The 26,133-nt window shown below is 41.1% G+C and overlaps 1 protein-coding gene across 1 annotated transcript in view; it reads left to right on the top strand.

Moving 5' to 3' along the window:
- The window catches only part of PDGFRL (platelet derived growth factor receptor like), a 65,409-nt gene that overhangs the window by 35,207 nt on the left and 4,069 nt on the right, over positions 1-26,133 (top strand). The window contains exons 3-4 of the mRNA XM_025469652.3: positions 19,443-19,594; positions 23,986-24,279. Coding sequence (XP_025325437.1) covers positions 19,443-19,594; positions 23,986-24,279 — 446 coding nt within the window. The remainder of the gene's footprint in view (positions 1-19,442; positions 19,595-23,985; positions 24,280-26,133) is intronic.

Below are 26,133 nucleotides of genomic sequence, written 5' to 3' on the forward strand. Positions count from 1 at the left end.
CCCCTAACAGGGTGCATTGTGGGAGCCCCAGGTATTGTTTGAGTCTCTGGCCTTGGAGCTCTTGTGGCTGTAAAGCTAATCACTGGGGCAATTTTTGCTTGGAGTCTTATTCCAGGGTCCTTTTAAAATGCTTAACTTAAAAAAATAAAAAAATAAAATAAAATAAAATGCTTAACTTAGGAGCACCTGGATGACTTGAACAGTTGGGAGACCAATTCTTGATCTCCAGGTCCTGAGTTCAAGCCCCATGTTGGGTTCCATACTGGGTGTGGAACCTACTTAAAAATATAAAAAATAAAATGCTTTGCTGAGACATGAATTCAATCAGATGAGTGGCCTCCTATCCTATTTGCTGTCATTTTAGAGCCAGTGGGGTGAACTTATTGTATGGAATCCTGAATGGCTTTAGGAAAAGGATTCCAAATGGGCTTTAAAGTATGCCACGGATTTATCTTTTTTGTTTGTTTGCACATCTATATTTTATTTATTTATTTATTTATTTATTTATTTATTTATTTATTTATTATGATAGTCACAGAGAGAGAGAGAGGCAGAGACACAGGCAGAGGGAGAAGCAGGCACCATGCACCGGGAGCCCGACGTGGGATTCGATCCTGGGTCTTCAGGATCGGGCCCTGGGCCAAAGGCAGGCGCCAAACCGCTGCGCCACCCAGGGATCCTGCACATCTGTATTTTAGATCAATCAGTGTAGGCAGGGAGGACTCTAGGAATGGCTTGTAAGGGTTCTGTTGCTGTTTTTCGAGCTTTTCCTGGTCCCCAAGATGTTAAAGATTGAGGATCTCAGATATCATCCTCAGGGTTTTGCCATCTTGCTTCCTGCATCCATTTTGGGTGTTACCAGGTCCTGTTCACATGTGTATAGGTTGAGAAAAATCTGGCTCCCTGAAGACATAGCCCCCCCCCCCCCCCAAATGACTCTAACTTCTTCAAAACACTTCAAAAAAATTTCTTCAAAAAACAAAAAAATTCCTCCCTAGGCTTAGAAATTTCTTTAACAATGGCCCTTAATTTGGTCTTTGACCAAGGAATGAAGGATAACTGAGGTGGTTTGTCTACAACCTCAAGTAGTTTTATTTTAAAAGGTAACTGTCTAATAGTCTCTTCAGAGTGAAAAGGCAGTTCGGACAGAGAATTAGTAAAATGTGAATACTCAGGTTAAAAAAAAAAAAAGATGCGAGAAAGTGGGAGTCACATCCACCCTATCATCTTTTGCTTTAAGTACCTCTTGTGTTTTTAATTTTTCATTAGCCTTTTATAATGGATCTTTCAATGGAGTTATTTTGGGATCCTGAAGACTTTTGGAAGCATACCAATTAAAGGAGGCATCCTTTCTGTTTGTTCCATTTGGGATCCCCTGCTGTCAAGTGCATTTCTTAAATAAGCCCACATCCTAGGCCCTGTCCAGTTTTTAGGTTGGACCTAGTCCACCTGTGGCTGGTAACCACCAGCAGTTCCCTATAGTGAATCTGGGGGTCGGGGCAAGGATTGCACTAGCAGAATCCAAAAATGGGGACTGATTCCAAACACATTAGGAGTTGCAGCCGCCAACAGCAGTACTCAGTGTGGAATCTAGGGATAGAACCAAGGGCTCTAAAGGGAACTATTGGAAGCCAATGAGATCTGGAGCTGGACGCACAGTGAGTGGAGCTCAGAACCAAGAGGAGCTTACCCATAGGCCTCAGAGAGGGTGAGAAAGAGAACACAAAGTGTTTGCAGCTGCCACACCCGTGTTCTTGTTGTCCACAAAGCTGCTAGGAGTAATGAAGGAGAGTCAGAAGAAACGCAGGCAGGACTAGGGGCCCCTGTCCTAAGAGGAAAGTTCCCTTGCAAAGGAAAAGACCTCATCCTGTTATTCTCAACTTCACTCAGTGTCCTAGCTTTAGGTCTTCCTACTGGGGGAGGGCTTATGACTTGTGACCAAAAGGAAGGGAATGGCCTTGGAATGGCCTTGAGCATCCTAACCCAGGCCCCCGGGGCTAGCTCAACAGTCAGTGGGATATTTATTTAAACAAACAGCTTGGTCTGGTGGCTTGTAGCTGGCCGGCATGCCTAAGGGCAGTAGTAGCCATGAATTCTGGATTCCAGAGGCTAGGAAACCTTTGGAAGGAGCCTTCCACCCTTTCCCTTGTGAACAACTCTGATCAGTAGAGGAGCTCATGGACAGAAACCTGACTGGGTGACAGGTGCATGGGGAGTGGGTTGTCAATCAGATTAAAAGAGCCCATACCAAAGAGCCTATAGAAGCTCCTAGATTTGAATGCCAAATCAGCAGTCCTCTCAGGTCCCCTCCCTCTTTGGGAGCTTTGTACTATCACTCAATAAACTTTGCTGCCCACCGCTCTTCATCTGGTCTCCCTCTTCATTCTTCAAAGCAGTGTGATCAAGAGCCACAGGTGCTACATGGAAAGAAATCCCACAGCAGAAGTCTCTGGCAGTTCTATGACTGCCACTAAATCTGTTAAAGAATAAAAATCTGACCAGGAATATTCAAAGATCTAATTGGTTTCACTCAAAGATTCATAAATCGGGTAGCATCTCAAAAACAAAATAGAAGAGGCTCCCAAGAGCTATACAGAATGGAGGGCTCCTGTAAGCAGAAATTGGGGGAGGGGTGGGGACAAGGAAATTATTAGCAAAAGAAGAGAAAGGGTAGTTTCAAGCGTGGTCACTGGCTCAGGGGGTGTGGCAGGAGGTTTATCATACAGACGACCTCACTAAGGCTAATCAGGAAATTCCAGATTGATAGGTTTAAAATTCCACTCCTAGAAGAGGCTGAAATTACAGTTAGGTTAGGTATTAAGTCTTGGTGGGGCTTAACATAAGTGACACTATTTTGGGCCTATTCTTAATATCACCATTTTAGAAGTGTCCCTGAACACAAATGATCTTGCTTGCTTTCTTTCTTTCTTTTTTTTTTTTTTTTTTGTGAAATGGGAAACACTCAAGTAGACAAAGGTGTCTTTTTGTGAGCACATCCTGTTCTGTTTAAAGTTTTTATTTATTTATTCATGAGAGACACAGAGTGAGAGGCAGAGACACAGGCAGAGGAAGAAGCAGGCTTCCTCTGGGGAGCCTGATGCAGGACTTGATCCCAGGATCCCGGGATCATGCCCTGAGCCAAAGGCATGAGCTCAACCGCTTAAGCCACCCAGGCACCCCGCAAATGATCTAAGAATACAACTCTGAAGAATAAACAGGTTTAGCCCAGATGGAAAATAAGAGAGGCTTTCAGTGGGAAAGAGATGGCTGGAAGACTGGGATGGAAATAAACCAGTGTGTCTGGGGTAGGAGGGGGTTTTGTTGTGTAGAGAGGGGGGTAAATGATGGAGGTTTTGGGAGACTTGAATACCAAGCATAGATGACCACAGTTGACTCTCTGTGCTCCTGTTATTATAAAGCTGGAGGTAATAATAAAACGGTTTCTAGAAAAGTATATCTGACAGTTTTGTAGAATATCTGAAGGGGATAGAGGAGGCGTTTTACTGGAAAGATCAATTTATTGGTTGATAAAACGTAGGGAATGGAAACAGCATGGAGAGTCATTGATGTCATGACTCAGCTTGATAATCAAGATTCAGCCTGGGTGACAGATGGAATTGTGGCTCCATTAAAAAACAAAAACAAAACTGAGAGTGGGAACCAGGTGAGAGGGGAGCCTGAACAAGATCTGGGAGCCTGGGAAGCCAGGATTAAGTTCCAGGGAGGTGGCACAGCCTGGACAGGTTACATGTGCAAGAAGAGTAGGGCAGATTTGAGAACAAAGTCATACTGTATTCAATTACGTTTACACTCCAACTGGCAATATTTTTCTTAATCAGAACAAAATAATAGACTGGATTTTTCGGGCCTCCAAATGAATCTCTACTGCTCCTGCCTTTTGGAATCCACATGCTAGAAAGGCAACATAAAAAAAAAAAAAAATGACTCACCTCCAGATTTTTAAACTACAAAAGAGTCAACCATGACCACATATTTATAGAATATCTGTTCTAAAGTTTTATAAATGGTTTTAAGTTGCTTTGCTTTTATTATAGTTTTTATTTTGTTATTACCAAATAATCAAGTTTATATAATTTAGAAAGTTAGAAATTATAGGTTAGTAAAAAGAAGAGGTTGCTAAAAACCCCAAGATCCACTGTTAACACCGTAGCATAGAATCTTCCAGCTTTAGTTTTATTTTTATTAGGTTATAATTAACACATAATGTTATACTAGTTTCAAGTGTATAATGTAATTATTCATCAATTCAGTATGTTACTCAGTGCTCATCATGATAAGCATACTTTTAATCCCCTTTACTCTTTCACCTGTCCCCTTACCTACCTCCCTTCTAGCCAACCAGCAGTTCTCTGTATTTAAGAGTCTGGGTTTTTATTTGTTTGTTTGTCTCCTTTTTTCATTGTTCATTTGTTTTGTGTCTTAAATTCCACATACGAGTGAAATCATCTGCTATTTGTCTTTCTCTGACTTATTTCACTTAGCATTATACCCTCTAGGTTTATCCATGTTGTTGCAAATGGCAAGATCTTTCTACATTCTTTTTTTTATAGCTGAGTAATATTCCACTGTATATATACCACATCGCCTTTATCCACTCATTTCTTGATAAAACACTTGGGTTGCTTCCATATCTTGGCTCTTGTAAATAATGCTGCGATAAACCTAGGGATGCATACATCTTAGCGAATTCGTGTTTTTGTTTTCTTTGGGTAAATACTCAGTAGTGAAATTATTGGATCATCTGATAATTCTGTTTTTAATTTCTCGAGGAAATTCCATACTGTTTTCCATGGCGGCTATACCGATTTGCATTCCCACCAACGCTGCACGAGGGTTGCTTTCCCACCGCATCCTTGCCAAGATTTATTTCTTGTCTTTTTTATTGTAGCTGTTCTTACTGATGATACCTCATTGGGGTTTTGACTTGCATTTCCCTGATGATTAGTGATGCTGAGGATCTTTTCATGTGTCTGTTGGCCATCTGTATGTATGGCTTTCTTGGAAAAATGTCTGTTTAGGTCATCCACTCATTTTTTAGTCAGGTTATTTGTTCTTTTGATGCTGAGTTATATAGGACTTCATATATTTTGAGTTCCAGTCCCTCATCAGATAGATCATTTGCAAATATCTTCTCTTGTTCAGTAGGTTGTTTACTTTTGTTGATGGTTATTTTTGTGTCGTCCCAATTGTTTACTTTTGCTTTTGTTTCAGGAGAAGACTTACCTAGAAAAATGTTTTTATGCCTGATATCAAAGAAATGACTGCCTATATTTTCTTCTGGGAGTTTTATGGTTTCAGGTCTCATATTTAGGTCTTTAATCCATTTTGAGTTTAGTTTTGTGTGTAATATAAGAAAGTGGTTCAGTTTCATTCCTATGCATGTAGCTTTCCACTTTTTCCAGCACCATTTTTGAAGACACTGTCTTTTACCCATTGGATATTCTTACCTCCTTTGTCATAGATTACTTGACCATGTAAGTGTGGATTTATTTCTGGGCTCTCTCTGCTGTTCCAAAGACCTATGTGTCTATTTTTGTGCCAGTTCTATACTGACTTATTATAGCTACAGAGTGTATCTTGAAATCTGGGATTGAGATATCTCCAGCTTTGTTCTTGTTTCTCAAGATTGCTTTGGGTATTTGGGGTCTTTTATGGTTCTATATGAATTTGAGGATTATTTGTTCTAGTTCTATGAAAAATGCTATTGTTATTCTGATAGGGATTACATTAAATCTGTAGATTGCTTTGGGTAATATGGACATTAAAAAAATATTTATTTACTCATGAGACACACAGAGAGAGAGAGAGAGAGAGAGAGAGAGAGAGGCAGAGACACAGGCAGAGGGAGAAGCAGGCTCCATGCAGGGAGCCCGACGTGGAACTCCATCCCGGGTCTCCAGGATCACACCCTGGGCCGAAGGTGGCGCTAAACTGCTGAGCCACCCATGCTGCCCTAATATTAGGGCAATATTAATTCTTTTATTTTAACAATATTAATTCTTTCAATTCATGAGCATGGACTATCTTGCCATTTGTCCCATCTTCAATTTTTTTCATCAGTGTTCTATAATTTTGGAAATACAGGTCTCTCACCTTCTTGGTTACGTTTATTCCTAAGTATTTTATTATTTTTGGTGCAATTGTAAATGGGATTATTTTCTTAATTTCTCTTTCTGCAGATTTATTACTAGTTTAGAGAAATGCAACAGATTTCTGTATATTAATTTTCTATCCTGTGGCTTTACTGACTTTATCAATTCTTGTAGGTATTTTTGTGGAATCTTTAGGGTTTTCTTTTTCTTTTTTAAGATTTTATTTATTTATTCATGCAAGACACACACAGAGAGAGAGGCAGAGACACAGGCAGAGGGAGAAGCAGGGTCCATGCAGGGAGCCTGACGTGGGACTTGATCCCAGGTTCCCAGGATCACACCCTGGGCTGAAGATGGCACTAAACCGCTGAGCCATCGGAGCTGCCCTCTTTAGGGTTTTCAATATATAAGTCATGTCATCTGCAAATAGTGAAAATTTTACTTCTCCCTTACCAATTTTGATGCTTTTTATTTTTTCATCTGATTGCTATAGCTAGCATTTCTAGTACCATGATGAATAAAAGTGATAAGAATGGGCATCCAGCTCTTGTTCCTGATCTTATGGGAAAAGATCTCAGTTTTCACCACTGTGATGTTAGCTGTGTGTTTATTATATATGGCCTTTATTATGTTGAGATACGTTCCCTCCAAACCTACCTTGTTGAGAGTTTTATCATGAATGGATGTTGTACTTTTTCAAATGCTTTTTCTGACTCTATTGAGATGGTCAAATTTTTTATCCTTTCTTGTGTTGATGTGATGTGTCAGGTTGATTGATTTGCATATATTGAACCATCTTTGCATCCTAGAAATAAATCCCATTTGATGGTGAATGATCTTTTAAGTATATTGTTGGATTTGGTTTGCTCATATTTTGTTGAGGATTTTTACATTGATTCATCAGAGATATTGGTATTTGGTTTCCTTTTTTGGTAGTGATTGCCTGGTTTGGGTATCAGGGTAATGCTGGCCTTATAGAATGAATTTGGAAGCTTTCCTTCCTCTTGTGTTTTTTGAAATAATTTGAGAAGAATATGTATGGTTTCTTTAAATGTTAGGTAGAATTCAGCTGTGAAGATCTCTGGTCCTGGATTTGTGTTTGTTGGGAGTTTTTTGATTACTGATTCAATTTCATTGCTGGTAATTGGTCTGTTCAAATTCTCTATTTCTTTCTGATTCAGTTTTGGAAAGTTATATGCTTCTAAGAATTTATCCGTTTTTTTCTAGGGTGTCCAATTTGTCGGCATGTAATTTTTCATAATATTTTTTTATAATCTTTTGTGTGTCTGATGTGTTGGTTGTTACTTCTCTTTCATCTCTGATTTTGAGTTCTCTCTCTTTTTTTCTTAATGAGTCTGGCTGAAGACTTATTACTTTTGTTGATCCTTTCAAAAAACCATCTCCTAATTTCATTGTTCTGTTGTATTGTTTTTTAGTCTTTATTTCATTTGTTTCTGCTGTCATCTTTTATTTACTTCTTCCTACTGACTTTGCACTTTGTTCTTTTTCTATCCCTGTTAGATATAAGGTTCCAGTTTTATTTTTATATATAAAATAATTGTATCAAAATGTACAAACTGTTTTATGATTAGTTTTTTCCCTAACATATCATGCATACTTTTCTGTGTTATGCCTATAATGCCATACTATGTTTAACTAAATCCCTATTGTTAGAATTTCAGATTATTTCTCACTTTTCCTATCTGAGTCATTGCTGCAGTAAACATATAGGTAGCTATGATTTATTCCTACAGATGGAATTGCTGTATCATTCTTTTAAGGTATATTTGAATTTGGCTTCCTGATACTTGAGAATTTTTGCATCTGTGTTCATCAGGTATATTGGCCTATAATTTTCTTTTTTTAATAATATCTTTGTCTGGTTTAGTTTTTACGATAATGCTGGACTTGTAGAATGAATTTGGAAGCATTCCTTCTCTTTCATTTTTTGGACTAGTTTGAGAAGTATGCTGCTAACTCTTCTTTAAATGTTTAGCAGAATTCACCTCTGGAGCTGTCTGGTCTTGGACTTTGTTGGGAGGTTTTGTTTACAATCTTATTACTAATAATCATTCTGTGCAGGTATTTTATTTCTTTCTGATTTTAGTCTTGGAAGACTGCATATTTCCAGGAATTAATTTTTTTCTTCTGGACTCTTCAAGCTGCTGGTGTATAATTGTTCATAGCAGCATCTCTTACTCCTTTGTATTTCTGTAGTATCAGTTGTAACCTCTCCTTCATTTCTGATTTTTTTGGAGCCCTTTCTCTTTTTTCTCCTGATGAGTCTGGCTAAAGCTTTATCAATTTTGTTTCTTTTTTTCCCAAGAAACAGCTCTTGGTTTCATTGATCTTTTCACTTTTTTATAGTACATATTTTATTTATTTTTGTTCTCCTTTTATTATTTTCTTCCTTATACTACTTTGGTTTTGTTTGTTATGCTTCTTCTAGTTACTTTAAATGTATGGTTAGATTGTTTATTTTCTATCTTATTTCTTTAGGTGGTCTGTGTCACTATATACTGCTCCCTCCAATTATGGAGCATTGTGATTCCGTTTTAATTTTTCTCAAGGTATTATAAAATTTCCTCTTGATTTCTTCATTGATCCAGATTATTTAGTAGCATGTTATTTAGCCTCATTTGTGTTTTTTCCTGTTTTATTCTTGTGAAATTTTCTAGTTTCAGATTGTTGTGATTAGAAAAGACCAACTGCTTGATAGGATTTATTGAGACTTGTTTTGTTACATAACATGTTACCTAATTTGGAGACTGTTCCTTGTGCACTTTAAAAAATGTGCATTCTGATGTTTTTTGATGAAATATTCTGTGTATATCTACAAGGTTTATGTAGTCTAATGTTTCATTTAAGGCCACTGTTTATTTTTATTTTATTTTTTATTAGAGAGAGAGTGCAAGCAGCGGGGAGCAACAAGCAGAGGGAGAGGGAGAGAGAGAAGCAGACTTCCCACTGACCAGGGACTCAGTGTGTTATGGGGTTCGATCCCAAGACCTTGGGATCATGACCTGAGCTGAAGGCAGACACTTCACTAAGCCATCCACTCTTTCCTTATTGATGTTCTGTCTGGATAATCTATCCATTGATGTAAATGGAATGTTAAAAGTCACTTAATGTCATTGTATTACTCTCAATTTCTCCCTTTATGACTGCTATTATTTACTTTTTATGTTCAGGTGCTCCAATGTTGAGTGCATAGATATTTATAATCATTATATCCCCTTGGAGTGATCCATTTATCATTATATAATGCCCTTTTATGTCTCTTGTTATAGTCTTTGTTTTAAAGTCTGATATAAATATTGCTATGTCAGCTTTCTTTTCATTTCCATTTTTATGGGATGTCTTTTTAAAAATCTTTTCATTTTCAGTCTAAATGTGCTTTTAAGTCTGAAGTGAGTCTCTTGTAGGCAGCACATAAAGGAATCTTATTTTTTTTTTTTTACCCATTCATTCACTATATGCCTAAAAAAGATTTTGCCTATTTATTCATGATAGACACAGAGAGGCAGAGACATAGGCAGAGAGAGAAGCAGGCTTCCGGCAGGGAGCCTGATGCAGAACTCGATCCCAGGACCCCAGGATCACTACCTGAGCCAAAGGCAGATGCTCAAACACTGAGCCACCCAGGTGCCCCTCACTGTATATGTTTTGACTGAATCATTTAGTACAGTAACATTTAAAGTAATTCTTGATAGGTATGTTTTTATTGCTATTTTTTTTTCTGGTTGTTTTTTAGTTCTCTGTTACTTTTTTTCTTGGTATCTTCCCTTTGTGTTTTTTTTATCATGAAATTTGTATATAACAACCTATGTGTATAATAGCCTATTTTAAGTTGATGGTCACTGAAGTTTGAATGCATTCTAAAAGCATTAAATTTTATTCTCCCTTGCCATGTTTTATGTTTTTGACATCATATCTTACGTATTTTTATTTTGTATACTCCTTAACTAATTATTGTAGGTATAGTTGATTTTACTACTTGTGTCTTTTAACCCTCATACTAGCTCTATAAATGGTTGATCCAGTAGCTTTACGTATACATTTACTTTTATCATTGATATTTTTTTCATTCTCCAGTGAATCCTTTTAACATTTCTTGTAAAGTCTATTTAGTGGTAATGAACTCCTCTAACTTTTCTTGGTCTGGGAAACTCTTTACTTCTCCAATTTCAAATTATAACCTGGGTGGAAAGAGTATTCTTGATTGCAAACTTTTTCTTTGGCATTCTGAATATGTCATTTTCTTCTGGCCTGCAAAGTTCCTACTGAAAAATCAGCTGATGTATATAACTTGTATGTAACTAGTTGCTTATTTGTTGCTGCTTTTAAGATTTTCTCTTTAATTTTTTTTATAGCTTAGTTATAATGTGTCTTGGTGTGGACCTTATTAGGTTCGTCCTATTTGGTGCTTTTTCACTTCCTGGACCTGGATGTTTAGTTCCTTTCCCAGGTTAGGGAAGTTTTCAGCTATTATTTCTTTACATAAGTTTTCTATCCTTTTCTCTTTCTCTTTTCCTGGGATCCCTATAATGTGAATTTTATGCTTAACATTGTCTAGAGGTCTTTTAAACCATCTTTATTAAAACAATTTTTTTCTGTTCCACTTGGATGACTTCCACTGCTCTGTCTTCCACATTACTGATTTGTTCTTCTGCATCCTCTAATCTCGTGTTGATTCTCTCTAATGTATTTTTTTTAAAATACTGATGAGTTCTTTTTAATATTTCTCTGTGTTGAAGTTCTCACTGTGTTCATCCATTATTTTTCTGGGTTCAGTGAACACCTTCACTTAACCACCTGAGCCACCCAGGTACCCCAGTGAACACCTTCATAACTATTACTTTGAACTCTTTATTAGGTAGATTGCTTATCTCTCTTTCATTTAGTTCTTTTTTTTTTCTGAGGTTTTGTCATATTCCTCTGTCTCCTCATTTTGTCTGACTCTTTGTGTTTGTTTCTATTTATTAGGTAGATAAGTCTTGAAGGAATGGCCTTATGTAGTAGGTGTCCTCTGGGGCCCAGAAAAGCAATCCTCCCAGGGTCAGCAGAACCAGGCACTCCAGGGGTGTCCCCTGGGTGATCCATATACACCTTCTTGTGGCTGGGCAATAGGTGCTGCAGGGCTGGAGAGTAGGGATGGCCTCTGGTTCAGCTAGCTGTGAGGACCAGTTGTGATTTGTGGTAGTGCTGGTGTATGTGGTTGTGCTGGAATATGTGGCAGGCTCCCCCTTCTCAGGATGTGATTCATTTGAGGGATAACCATCCATACCACAGTTGCCCACCAAGTATGGCAGTTGAACTGGGGAGTACCAGCCCTAGCCAAGACCACCTCCTGGGTGTGGCAGAGTGGCAGCCACTTTGGTGGGGCATCTGCTGGTCAGATGGGTCCACAGGAGAATTGTGGAGGTGGGGTGAATGGTGCTAGCAAGGTAGAGAGCATGTGTCAGAAATGGCACCCATCAGTGTTGGGCCCCCCTGCCCCAGGTAGATAGAAGAAGAGCAAAATAAAATGATACCTGCCAGCACTTTCCTTCCTAGATGAAGTTCCAAGGGATCCCTGCCCCTCCAGCCCTCACAAAAATTAGTCAGTAAATCTCTCTGACATATGACTCAGACACTTTTTAAAAAGATATATATATTTGAGAGAGAGAAAGAGAAAGTACAAGCTAGGGAAGCAGCAGAAGGAGAGGAAAAAGCAGGCTCCCCACTGGGCATGGAGCTCGACATTGGAATCAATCCCAGGACCCCAGGATCATGACCTGAGCTGAAGGCAGATGCTTGATTGACTGAACCACCCAGGTGCCCTTCCCCACCCCACCCTCCAAGCACTTTTCAAACTCCTGCCTCTGTGCTAGGTCTTAGTGGGAGTAATTTGTGTGCAAGCCCTTTAAAAGTGGAGTTTTGGTTTTCTATAGTCTCTGGCTTTCTTGGAGTTACACCTTGCTGGTTTTCAAAGCAAGACATTATTGGGGCTCATCTTCCTATTTTAGGTCCCCAGGGCTGGGGTTCCTGATGTGGGGCTTGAAGCTCTCACTCCTCAGGGAGTACCTCCTCATTGTTCCAGGGTTGTGTGTCCTGACTAGACCATGTCTTTGACCCTTCTCCCTATCTCAGTGTGGCTTTTTCTTTATATCTATAGTTGCTTTATATCTAGTGTTGCTTTTTCTTATATCTATAAAGCTGCTCTGCTAGCCTTCAAGGTGTTTCCAGAGATAAGTTGTTCTATATGTAATTATAGTTTTGTTGTGTTCTGGGAGGAGGTGAGCTCAGGGTCCTTCTATTACTTCTTTTTTTAAAAATATAGAAGAATCTGGCATAAGTCATTATAGTAGAAAAATCCTGAGTCCCATTCACATACATGAACATAACCTGTTGTTGGAATAGAAATATGGTAGTTATATTGCAAGAGTTTTGAGTAGGTCCTTGAATAGTCCTCAAACATACAGTGGGAAGAATAGAGGGAAGGAGGTAGGGGAGAGAAAGGGGGCAGTGAGGGAGAGAAGGGCAGAGAGACAGGGAAGGGAGGGAGAGAGGGAAGGAAGGAAAGAAAGAAGGAGGGAAGGATGTTTCAGCTTAGTTTCTGATATTGAAACTATATTCACTTAGTTCCTCATTTTGCATATTTGGTTCTCTACTAGTTTCTCATACATATTTCTTTTCATCATTTTTTTAAAATCATAAACTGTGAAACTTTGGTATGTTTTACCAGCTGTCTGTTTCCCAGGGTTGTACTTTGTTGATATGGCTCCATTCCCAGAGTATCGTGGAACAATTATTTTCTGACACATTCTTAAAAAGAAGCTTAAACACAAGCCCTGTACAAACACTTGAAATATGAACAAGCAAATATACATGAATCTTTATCTCCTTTGATACTTGGCATAGTTCCTTGCATGTGGTAGAAGATAAATAATTAATTTTTTGAAGTGAATGTTGAACGAGGATGATTCTGGATTGCATCTTTCCCCCTTACTCCTTATGCTTCTGTTTCATGTCAATAGAGGCAACACAGTCTCCATTGCAAAATATCTGGGCTCATATAGTTGAGTGGCCCTGGGAACGTTATTCAAACTAACCTTCTAATTCTTCTTCTGTGGTTCTAACACTTAACTCGGGAAAGCTACCTAGCCTCTTTGGCCTCAATTTGCTCACCTATAACTTGGGGCAGATAATAGCACCTACTTCACAAAGCTTTTATGAGGATGAAATTAGTCAAAATCTATAAAATGCTTAAACCAGGGCTTAACACTACTAAGCACTACCTATGTATTATTATTAGTTTGATCATCTCCATCTCATGGGATTGAGAAAAAGTAATGTGTGCCTTAGGTACTGTCCATTATACAGTAGATTTTTTTTTTAGATTTTATTTATTTATTCATGAGAGACAGAGGCAGAGACAGGCAGAGGGAGAAGCAGGCTTCCCTCAGGGAGTCCGATATGGGACTCATCCTAGGACCCTGGGATCATGACCTGAGCTGAAGGTGGGTGCTCAACCACTGAGCCACCCATTCATCCCTATACAGTAGATATTTAATGACTAGTTGTTTTCCTGCTCTTGTTCCCTTCAATTACTCACTGAACTGTTAATTGGCCATTTAAATAGAAAATAGGATAGAATATTACTCAGGTAATTTAATCAGATCTTTTATGTTTTTGTTTGAGGTGTGTGTCCATATTCAATAGGATTTGCAAGCTAGTTAGAGGCACCATCCCTCAGTCAAAATTCCTTTAGGTTGCTTCATTTCAGTATGATAGAAACCCATGCCCTTTTCATTTACAAACATTTTAAGCTGAGTCTTCATAACACTAAGATTAGAAGCTCTACTGTTCCCACTTTGAAAACAGTGGACAGGATACTTCTCTAAGTTTCAATGTCCTCATCAGTAAAAGAGGAAAAATAACGCCTCCATCCTAATTGGTCATGAGAACTAAAGGACCATAATAATTAGCAATATCCAAAATATATTAAGCTCTTACTCTGTGTCAGGCACTGTTCTAAGTCCTGAACTTATTCAAAGGGCTTAGTGCAATGTCCCACACTCCTAAATGTTATCTATTGTTAATTCAAGTCTGAAGAAGTAGGTGTGGTCAGCCTGTGAAAGGCAGGAGCTCTAGCTAAGGAGTCTGAAGGTACTGGTGGAGCTAGGCTTTAAATCCCATCAATCTGGCTCCAGAGTCTATGATCTTAAGCCTCAGGTGACTGCTGCCTGTCACCATAGACCTCTGTCCACCTATGTTCCAGTCAACTATTTCTTTATCATACGAAAAAGTACCTTTTGTTTCTTTTCAGGGGATCTCCTTAACTTGGAATGCATGCCCTCCTACTCTATATGTTGAAATCTTTCTTTTCTCTCAAGACTTTCTCAGCCCAGAAGCTTTTCCTGGTTTCCCTTCTTGGACTTCCATGGCATTTTGTATATGGGAAACTTGAAAGGAAGAAGCTATTTAGATAACATTGTGTCCCTTACTGTCTACTTTGGAATCTCTCATTTAATTTGCACTCATTAAGTATTTATGGGACTGATAATTATTTTGTAATCCAGAGCTTACCTACTGCCCTTGGCTTATAGAGTCTTAGGGAAAGGTTAGAACATGGACCCCACCATCATTACCTGGTCACTGGCCAGGTGAGATCCACAGTGGTCCCTAACTTTGAGAGTTATCAACCTCCTTTTCTATCCCATGACATAGCCTTCTTACCCCTCCAGAAAAGAGTAGGCTGGGCAACATGCTAGAAGCTTCAAGCCTCTATTAATAGGAACAGACTGTTTGTAAAGGCCACATGTATACTCATGTGTGGATGCACATACACAGCCCTATATTTTATTTTTTATTTTATTAAAAGATTTTATTTATTTGAGAGAGAGAGCAGGGGGAGGGGCAGAGGGAGAAGCAGACTCTCCACCAGCAGGGTGCCCAACACAAGGCTCAATCCCAGGACCCGGAGATATGACCTGAGCCAAAGACAGATGCTGGGTGACTGAGTCAACCAGGTACCCCCACAGTCCTAAATATTAAATACCCTTAAATTTTATTATTTTTTTTATTTTTTTTTTAAATTTTTTTTTTTATTTATTTATGATAGGCACACAGTGAGAGAGAGAGAGGCAGAGACACAGGCAGAGGGAGAAGCAGGCTCCATGCACCGGGAGCCCGATGTGGGATTCGATCCCGGGTCTCCAGGATCGCGCCCTGGGCCAAGGCAGGCGCCAAACCACTGCGCCACCCAGGGATCCCCCTGCCCTTAAATTTTAAATACTCTTTGAAACTTGGACTTGCCCATCACTGAGCTCATTGGGCCAGGTCTGGAAGAGAAAGACCTAGCAGAGGTGTGCTGGGATGTTCAGAGCTGCCTCTAATTAGTGCAAATTCTGTTTATCTTAAATATAATTTGGGGGGATACTTTGTCATGGCACCTCTTTTTCTCCACTCAAACTTTACACCATCCACTGTTCCATTCCTGGGGATTTGTTAAATGGTTATAAGAGAAGGGGAAAGTCTTTATATGAAGTGTCTCCCAGTTCTTTGCAGGGCTCTGTGAATTCTAGTCTCCATTTCAGTGTGCAGACTCTGTCCCCAGAGTCCTTAGGTCATAGTCCACCCCTTTGGGTAGCCTCCTGCTTGGACTATGTGAGACCATTAAAAGAAATGGACATTTTAAATCCAGGCATTTAAACTGTAATCCTGCTAAATAATTTGTTTCCTGTTTTATATTGTTTGCATACAAGAGGGGGTGGAAAAATCCAGAAATGTTTTCCAGCGGATTTCCTTCCTTCCACCCCCAATCCTGCTAAAGATACAACATGTAGATTTCATGATGCTAGGGTTATTCCCAAGTGCTAAATTTTTATGTGCCCAATTACTTTCCTAGTAGGAATGGCATCTTCTACTTTCTATCACTACAGTGCTAGCAAGTGTTGGGTCTGTAGAAGGTGCTCAACATTTATCAACAAAATACTGATTTTATACCCCAGTTCTGAGCTCTACAGGGAGTGTGGTCAGATATTTTGGTCCACCTAGGAAGATAACCACCTCTGTTTTCTCTCTACCTTTCCATTTTTTATCTGCTGAATGCCAGCACTATCCTCCCAAATGAAAATACCCTTTTGGTCATTGCCAGAAACTATCATTCTGCCAAATGAAGTGTGTGTGTGTGTGTGTGTGTGTGTGTGTGTGTGTTCATGAATCTCTCTTAAAGGCATATGAAGCTTTCAAGCATCCATCTTTCCTTTTTAAAAAAATTTTTTATTGGGATTCAATTTGCCAACATATAGCTCAAGCATCCATTTCTTGACCCTTATCCTTGAAGATACTTTCTTGCTTCTTCTCTCTTCTATCTACATTTCCTTTTCCTGTTGGGCCCCCATTTTGGCTGTAGATTTGTCCTCAATCTTCTATTTCTTTTCTATGTTTTCTCTTGTTGAGTTCATTCTTTTAGCTTCACTTTTTACTCTGGAGATGACTCCCCCAAATACAAATCTAGTACTGTTTCATCTTTTCTGTGTCCCGGCTTGTGTTTCCAACTGTCACATCAACTGATATCCACACTTCAGTGACCCAAATTCATCACAAATTCAAAATCTCCAGTGGCTGATCTATTATTTTGCCCCCTAATCTCCTTTCTCTTCTCAATGATTCCATCTCAGTTGGTTAAAACTCCATTCTTGCCGACACATAGAAATACAAATTAAGTGGTCATGACTAATATATCTCTTTCTTCCACCTCTTATACCTGGTCTGTCATAAATGTCTCCCAAGAAAAAATGCCTTGAATTTGCTTCCATTCCTCTGCCAACACCCAGACTGGCCCCAGCACTTCCCTTGCTGTTCATCACAGTGACAGGCTCTCAGTCCTACCTCCCCCTCTTCCTCCTGCCTCTCCCACGTGTGTTCTCCTCACTCTTGCCCTGGCTAATGTGGGCCACCACTTAACACCTCCAAATCTGAGGATCTCTGCTGCCTGTTCTCAAGCAGATGCCTGGTGACTCCCAACCCCCTCCCACCATCTCCTCTGTGATAATATATTAAATCCCCAAATCAGTATTGAGTGCCTTCCACCCACCAGGCACTCAGGCCATGGCATTGAGGTAAAATGAGCAGACCAGGTCCATCCCAGCCCTGCTGGTGCTGTAATTTCCTGAGCAAGTGAGCTCATTTCCCTGCCACTCCACCCCCGGCCTTTAAAAGGCCAGTTTGTCTCACCTCCTCCTCAAAGCTGCCTTCAGCCTCTTCAACCCACGGGGATGAATCCCTTTTCAGAATTCCTATTGTTCTTGTTGTGAATTCCCCTTTTGTCATTCCCTGATCCTTTCATGTATATTAGTCTTAACCCCTTGCCTGGATTGTAGTATCTTTGAGATCTACTCTTATTTGCTGTGCTAATTATCTCCAGTGTTGGGTGTGTATTATTTGTCATTGACTACATCTGGTAGTCACAATAGTTACTACTAGTCTGCAATTATATGTAATTAAGCTATAATCAGAACAATACAATGAACCTGGTGTGGCATGCAGTGCTTTATATGCATTTGCTTATCTAATGAGTGGCTATTCAGTACATACTTAATTGATTCAAGTTTTTTACTTAGTGTCCTCCAGTTGTGGGTCTCAAGAAAGTCACTTCTCTCTGAGGCTCAGTTTCTTCATCCAGTTTCTTCACCCAGCTCTCCAGTACTTTCTTTTTTCCATATATCACTGAATGGATGCCTTTTTTTTTTTTTTTAAAGATTTTATTTATTTATTCATGAGAGATACAGAGAGAGAGAGAGAGAGAGGCAGAGACACAGGCAGAGGGAGAAGCAGGCTCCATGCAGGGAGCCTGATGTAGGACTCGATCCCGGGTCTCCAGGATCAGGCCCTGGGCTGAAGGCAGTGCTAAACCACTGAGCCACCCGGGCTGCCCAGGATGCCTTCTTTTTAAGAGTCTTTCCAGTTCTAACCCTGTGGTTCAATTCAATTTCAATGCCCTCATTTCTAGGGAATCTTTACAGTGTGCTCTGCACAGATTTATTGCTTAGGGAATATAAAGCAAATATGGCACAGTCCCAGCCCTCAGAAGTTTTTACCATCCATTGTAATAACAGGAAGCCATGGGTGTCTGAGGCACCCATGAGAGAGCAAGGGAGCTAATTACATCACTAGGAGAAATCCAGAGTTGATTCTAATTAAAAGCTTCCTGAAGGAGGAGAGATTTCCGTTCGGTTGAAAGGAGGCAGTTGATGGAGTGGGAGTACAGAGGCACCTCTTGGCAGAACTGGTGGGCAAAGCAGCCATTCAGTGGTGAACCAGAACAGGGCTGCATTTAGGACCAACCTGACGTTTTGTTGTGTGCTAAATTTAACATGGTGACCACACTGACGTTGCTGCAAAATACAAACAGGAGAATCTCAACTACATCACAAAAGCATATGGACCTCAGAGGGGTGAGCCATTTAGATATTTGAGATGCATCCTCAGATTAAAACCATTTCTTTTGGCATCCCTACATGCAGAGGCTCATAAGCCGCAGGGGAACATCTGTTCCATTGATGAAACATCTGGGCTCCTGTCACAATATCATATAATTAATTACCATTATGATCAGCTAATAAAAGTGTTCAATGTTAACATTTATGTCTCTCCTCATTTCAGAAGGAACTGAAGCAGTTTGCAAACATATTCACATGCAACAGGATAAAAATACAAGGGACAAAATGAAAAAAATTAAAGTAGAAATAATAGTGTGTGAGGCTAGAGGAAAAGTTAAATGCCCCAAAGTTCTAAATACTGTGTCAGAGGCGGGCTGCATCACTGGGGCTCAGGATCTTAGCAACCAAGCATTTTCCCCCCCAAACTTCCAAAGGGAAGTTTTAATTTTTATTATAATAATGTGGCATCTCAGAGATTCCAAGCTCATATTCAGAGATTTATGCTTGTTGATCCCAGAGATCTTGCATACTGGATAATGGTGTGTGCTTTCATTCATGTTGACTGCTGTTTAAACCAACTCCTGAGAAGCAACACCTGCCCAGAGCTCTTTTAGTCTTTTTAGTTTCTCTGGGTGTGTGGCTAATGTACCAGTAATTTTACTTAAACTCCAGAATTTCCTCTAGTTGTAAACATAATTGTCATTTCTTCTTTTTAGAAGCTTCTCTGACTACCACCCTACCCCTACAAACACGTTTCCCCCAAGTCTGCTTTTCATAGTTTGTGCCCTCTGAGAGGGCACGCTGCCTGGGCCACCAGGGATTTACGTATGGGAACAGTGTCGCGGAGAGTGGGGGCTGCAAGGCCCCAGCCCAGGTGAGCTGGCTTTGCTTTTATTGACAGCGTGAAGCAGCACGAGCGCTATGGCCAGCTGACCCTTGTCAACTCCACGGCGGCCGACACGGGCGAGTTCAGCTGTTGGGGGCAGCTCTGTCACGGGTACATCTGCAGGAAAGACGAGACCAAAACAGGCTCCACCTACATCTTCTTCACAGGTAAACTCTTTGGTGTATTGGTGGGATTCTTCAGAATTCTGGACTGGGCCAGAGTTTCTGAGTATCTAATGATGAGATATTGAGAACACTCCCTGTTTGCTGGGCTCTGTGGATTTATGTCCATCATTTCATGCAAGTCTCACACCAACCCTCCAGGGTAAGTACTAACAGCATTTCCATTGCTTCCACGGGAAGAGGGGGTTTAGAGAGATTAAATACTTCCTTGAGGTCATATGGGTAAGTGACAGTACCAGGATTTGAACCCAGTCTGATTCCAGAGTCTGTGCCTGCATTGTCCAATACGGCAGCCTCTAAACATGTGTGACTATTTATTATTCATTTATTTTTGAGAGAGAGAGAGAGAGAATGAATGTGTGCAAGCCAGAGGGGTAGAAGACCAGAGGGAGAGACGGGATCTTAAGCAGGCTCCATGCTCAGCACTTGATCTCATGATCCTGAGATCACAGCTTGAGCGAAAATCAAGAGTCGGCTGCTTAACCGCCTGAGCCACCCAGTCGCCCCCATGTGTGACTACTTAGATTTATATGGAAATTACTTAAAATCAAACAATTTAAAACTCAATTTCTGAGTGGCATTCACCTTGTTTGGAGTGCTCCATGGCCACATGTGGCTGGTGGCTCCTCCTGGCCACTGCAGACAGAGAACATGCCCATCATCACACAAATCTCTATTGGACAGCATGGCTGCAGACTCTTAGTCACTGTGCTCTCAGGACCTATGATGACCTTTCTAGAGCTCCATAGTCATAGGATGCTCAGTCAAAGGCCTCCTCACATTTGTTCCTAGGAATACTGTGAGTGGAAATTTGGGGGCAAGATTCCCAAAGGTTGTGGCCCTAGTGGCTCCAGCCCCATCCCTGTGCCAAGTGAGGTCCCTAAAAATGCACAGGTCAGAGGGAAACCTCTTCTTGGGCAGCCTTGGGTGTGTTTCTGCCAGGTAAAATTTGCTTTTGGAGAAAGAGGCATTGCTAAATAGCTTGCCAGTCTCCTTTCTCTGCAGAGCTGTCTACACAATGACGTTTGGGGCACAATGTTCTCCAACAGGTTCAGAGGTAAGGAACAGCTTTCCAGAATCCTACAAATGCCACCCTCTGGTGCTACTGTTGTCCTTAGTACTTTGGATGAAGCCAGAAGGCTTTCTTTTATGGGCTTTGTCTACATCCTGAATCCTTCCACCTTTCAGACCTCCACTGACGTAGCCGCTGTGACCCAAATGATCTTAAGACCTGGCCATTAGTGAATACTTTAGCAGGATCTCATGTGTGTCCCCTTTCCTCCCACATAGCTCCTCTCTAGCAAGAAGATGCATTAGCAGAGCGCTCTGCGATTTGGGAGTCACATGTATCTCATTCCGTTATCACCACACCCCAGGAAATAAGTAGAAGTTACTTTACTGTCTCTATTTTAGAAATTATGATGCTCACACCAAGACTTGAAAGGGCAAGGTGACTCGTTCAGTGTTCCATGTCAGTAGTGGGGAGAAAGAGTCAACCCTTATTTTCCTGACCTGGGATCTAATGCTCTTGCTGCCCTGATCCATTTCTAGGACAAAGTGATAGGTAGATAGACAGGCAGAAGGACACTAGCTAGCATAAGTGGTGTTGTCAGGAGAATTGCTAACAGTTGTTCATAGGTAATCCCTTGTGAGCCTCGTTCTGGAATGTGCTGCACAGAAATGCCCATGTGCCCTTAGAGCCTGTTATCCTGGACAAGGACTGATGCCATATCTCAAATTGCAGAATGAAGATTCCCTGCCATGATTAGCACTAGCACATCTTCCTAAAATATTGGGTTTTGAATTGAGATTTTGAACTAAAGGCCCTCCCCCACCCCTTGAGCTGAACATCCCACTAGGGTTAAGGGCTGTCTGAGTTTCAGAGCCAGGTCCTCATTCTTAATTTATGGCAAGCTCTTTAGTGAATCCCAGGAAGGCTAAAATATTTACTTCAACTTTAAAGAAACCTGGATGAAAAAGGGACATGACCTTTGAGTTATATCATTTTCTCTTTTCTCCACACCAAGCCAAGAGACCAATTAGATTTTCAGTATAGGGTTTAGCATTTATCTTTTCAGGCATGGGTGGGTTTGTGAAACCAAGATGAGCTATTCTGGAAGCTGAGCTTCCCGCTGCTGGCTCTGATTCTTTCAGAACATATGCTGCCCCGCTACCCACATAGAGAAATGTCTGGCATTCATTATGTCTGTGTGTTTCCCAGAGTTTGATTGCAAACACTATGAAGCCTCTTTTTGACTGTTGTTGATTTGCACAATTTTTGATTAAGCGACTGCCACATGTTCTATTTAATCTTTATCTGGGGTGGGAGGCTCTCAGGGTTATTTTTCTTTCTCTCTAAGCTCTTATTGAAGTATATATAAAGAAAGCTACACAAAATATAAGTATACAGCTCAATAAATTATCCTCAAATGAGTATACGCATGTAACTACCACCCTGGTGGAGGTGAGAACATTACCAACAGGAGGGCTTTCTCCCGGCAAAGCCTTGGGCACCAATTATCATATGTACTAAAACCACATTAATGCGCACTTTACTAAATATGGAGTTTGTTGAAATCTGGATTTGAATTTATAGCCTATGTAGTTTTTCTTTTGAATATCTGAATTTCCATGTGTTTAGTTTTCTTAAAGTAATGCTTGCCATCTACTTGAGTAGCTGCAAATGTTTGCAGGGGTCATATGTCATCTAAAACTTTTTAGATGAACTTCAGCAAAGTTTTTGTTGGTGGTTGATGGAATCTGCTAATTACAAATATGTCTTTTTTTCTGTTAAAGCAACTTGTGTGGTTACTTCTTTCAGATATTTTTTTTCTGTATTTAAATTCAATTTGCCAGTATATAGTATAACACCCAGTGCTCATCACATCATATGTGCCCTCCTTAATCAAAGACTGTTTTATAGTACAAGATCATATTTTTATATTCTGGAATTCGGATTATTCACTTATTTTCCTGGCTTTGTTTACTGGTTCAGTTCCCTCTATAAAACCTTAAAATAAATGTCGCTTCTAAATCTCACAGTCAGAAATTCCACAAGTGCTTTTGCTCAAAAGCTATCTTTACTACTCCAGATTCTTCTCTGTGCAAATGGGATGTAGAAGCACAGAGATTATGGTGATACATCCAAGGATATAGACTTACTCTGTGTGAACACATGGGTTTTAGATACAACATTGACCAAAGTGCCCCTTAACTTTCAGCCAATTTATCATGAAAGTGGCACAAATCACTCAGTGTGATATAGAGCCTTACAAAGATGGAGATTCACTGAGCCATGACCTATTTCAATTCCTTCTCCATCTCAGAGCCAGGGAAAGACTTCCCTGTCATTGAACTTGGCACTCATAGCCAAAGAACTCTTGATCCATGAAGACATTTGATGTTGTGTCTAGGAATTCTGTCCCCAACCTAAAATATCATATAACTGACACAATGAGGGCTGGTGGAGGAGACAGCCAAGAAGAATTATTTGTTTCAGGAACATTGAGAGGGAAAAACAGGGAACAACTTAATAAATGTTGGAGTATGATTACGTTCAAAGATTTCTCTTAGCAAGAACTATAATATTCCCTCACAGAATCATCCAGAAAACAAAGGATTTAATGTGCCATGCCAAAAACAAAACCCTAACCCACAGTCCCTTGACTCTCCTCAGGAATAAATGTATGGGCAAGCCGGTTCTTGTTTCTCTCATTTCTGTAAGACCAAATGCCATCATCAGAATTTAAAGTACAGGGAGAGTGATTTCAGAGCAAACAGGAGGATATAAGAAATGGACTGAATTCCCCAGCCTAGAGTTAGACAAGCAGAGCTCAGAACCTGAGACTAGTGAACTGGCTGTCCTTACTTGATTCTCTTTCCACTGACCTTGGCAGGAAATGAGGTCCTCTGGGTTGTAAGGACATATGAGGATACCAGCACTCTTGCTGGGCTGGGCCTCTCAGAGGTTCTGCTGGGCTGGGAACCATTCCCACTGGGCCATTACGGAGCATGTGCTCTGGGGCTAACGTCTCCAGACTCACAGCAGATTGTTCAAGAGTTTTAAAATTTCTCTTAACCTCCTAAAGACATCAGTCTCTTTCCCTGCTTCCTCAGTGGGGTAATTCATGGGCCTGATTCGGGCTTGATCTCAAACCTCTTTGTTTCCTTTAAGGAGATGGGAAGTAAAATCTGTTTTATAAAAAAAAAAAAAAAAAAGGCGGGGGGGGAAGCATTAAAAAAATAGCTTTTTCTATGCATAAAAACTTAGTATCGGAGTATATTGGCATGTCCCTTTTTGTGCCCTAAGAATGTAAAAATCCTTAAAGTACTCTTGTTTCTCCAGAATAAATAAATCTCTATCTTTCCCTTTGCAGAGAAAGGAGAACTCTTTGTACCTTCTCCCAGTTACTTTGATGTTGTCTACCTGAACCCGGACAGGCAGGCTGTGGTTCCTTGTCGGGTGACTGTCCTGTCAGCCAAAGTCACCCTCCACAGGGAGTTCCCAGCCAAGGAAATCCCAGTCAATGGGACAGACATTGTTTATGATGTGAAGAGAGGCTTTGTGTATCTGCAACCTCGTTCCGACCACCAGGGGGTGCTCTACTGCAAGGCGGAGGCTGGGGGCAAGTCTCAGATCTCAGTCAAGTACCAGCTGCTCTACGTGGAAGGTGAGCCTGCTCCTACCAGTACGGAGACTTTAGTCTCTTCCGGCTGGTCAGTATCATGTACTGCTGTTCCCAACTGTGGATGGAAATTAGGAGGCACAGAATGCTGCTCTTAAAGGCTCCTCTGCTGTACCGCCATTTCTAGAATTGCCTGTGACCTGACCCAACATGCCTCAACTCCCTTCATCCACTCTTCACTCTGGTACTACCTCTGTGTGATGGATCAGCAATTCTCCAGTATTTCCAACCTCTTAGAACATCCTCTCTGATGAGAGCATCCTCTTTGTTGTAACCAAAATCCATGGTCTCCTAAGGGCACCATCCCTCCCCAACTCAAGGTCAAGTTTTTCTTGTGCTCATTCTCACTTCCTCACCCTCGCCCTCCCATCCTCTGTTAGGAACCTCTGCTACTCTGAGTCTCATGGCTTCACCACCTTTCTCGTCTCCTTTCCAGTCACTGCCTTTGTTCGCTCGTTGTCCTCCTTGTCACTTCACTTTCTGGGTGACATCAACATCCACTTGGAGTTCATCGCGCCTGCTTCACTGACCACTTCATCCCTTCCACCTCGGGAACACCTCCTTCAGCTGCAACTTCAGCCTGTCCTCAGCCACAGCTGCTCTAACTGGATAGTCACTCGCTGAGTCAGACGTCCAATTCACACACAGCCTCATCCCTGCTCAGATCGTTGCTCAGTCATCAGTGACTCCGCTGGGCCTGTCCTCACCTCTACCCTCCTCCCCACATTTCCCAGTGCCCTCCTGCCCTTCCTGCCCTTCCAGCTTGGGGTGCAGGCCTTGACATTGCTATGCTTTCTGTCAGTGCCCTCAACTCCTTGCCCATCTGTTGTCCTCCCACTGTCCATGGAAATACTACCCTGGAGAACATGATTCTAGCCTTTCCCGTGCCAAGAGCTACTGGCAAATGCTATGGATGGGTAAGTTCAGTCTCTTCCAGTTGGCCTCATTTCCCACTTCTTGACACAACTGAAGTATGCTCAAATCTCTCTGGTAAAAATGGAACTATTTTTTGAGTGATTTTAGTGAGTTCTGACTCAGTGAGTTCATTCATGTATGAAATACATCTTTCTCCTCTTCTTCAACTCTGCCATATTGAAACCCACTTTCCTAAGGGACGTGGGTCCCTTAATGATCTCAGTTCAATTCGACATTCAACAGGCACTTTGATTAGTAAGACAGTCTCATTCCAGTTTCTAACACTGTTCATTTAAAATCTTTAACCCTACATTTGACATGAAGTCTGCTTCTGCTCTGTTCACCTGCATGCAGGCGGTACTGGTGACTCCAGCATCTCGGAGTCGGTGGGGGGGGGGGGGGGGGTGGGAGGGTTGTAGTGGTGGAGGGGTTAGAAGGAGAGAGGCTGCAGTCCAGAGGCAGTTGTCTCTTGGTAGTATTTACTGACCTGGCTTATCCTTGAACCCAATGGGACAGATGGTGGCTCCAATATCTTGCCATGGATAAGGAATTCACCCCTAAGCAGCCCCTGTCGGGCATATGCCTGTGTCGGATTCAACCCGATTCTCCTTTTGGGTCCTCTGCTGAAGGCCCTGCTGTTCACATGTACTCTTTGGTCCATGATGTGGTGTGGTCTCAGAAAGGATATAGCCCCTGACATCTCTATGTCCTTCTGTTCCCCTAACTCTGGAACATGTCAGAATGAGAAACTTACAGCAGAGACACAATCTAGGCCCCCTGTCCCTGCCCCGGTGGCACAGGAGCAGCCAGCAGAGTTTCCTACTGCAGGATAACATGTTGTCCCCTTAACAACTGATTCTTTTGGGGTTCCCTCTCCTGACTTCCAGGACAGAAAGCACCCCCTGCCCACAGCCCCTGTAGGTG

This window comes from Canis lupus, chromosome 16 (assembly GCF_003254725.2).
Source record: "Canis lupus dingo isolate Sandy chromosome 16, ASM325472v2, whole genome shotgun sequence".
Taxonomy (NCBI): Eukaryota; Metazoa; Chordata; class Mammalia; order Carnivora; family Canidae; genus Canis; species Canis lupus.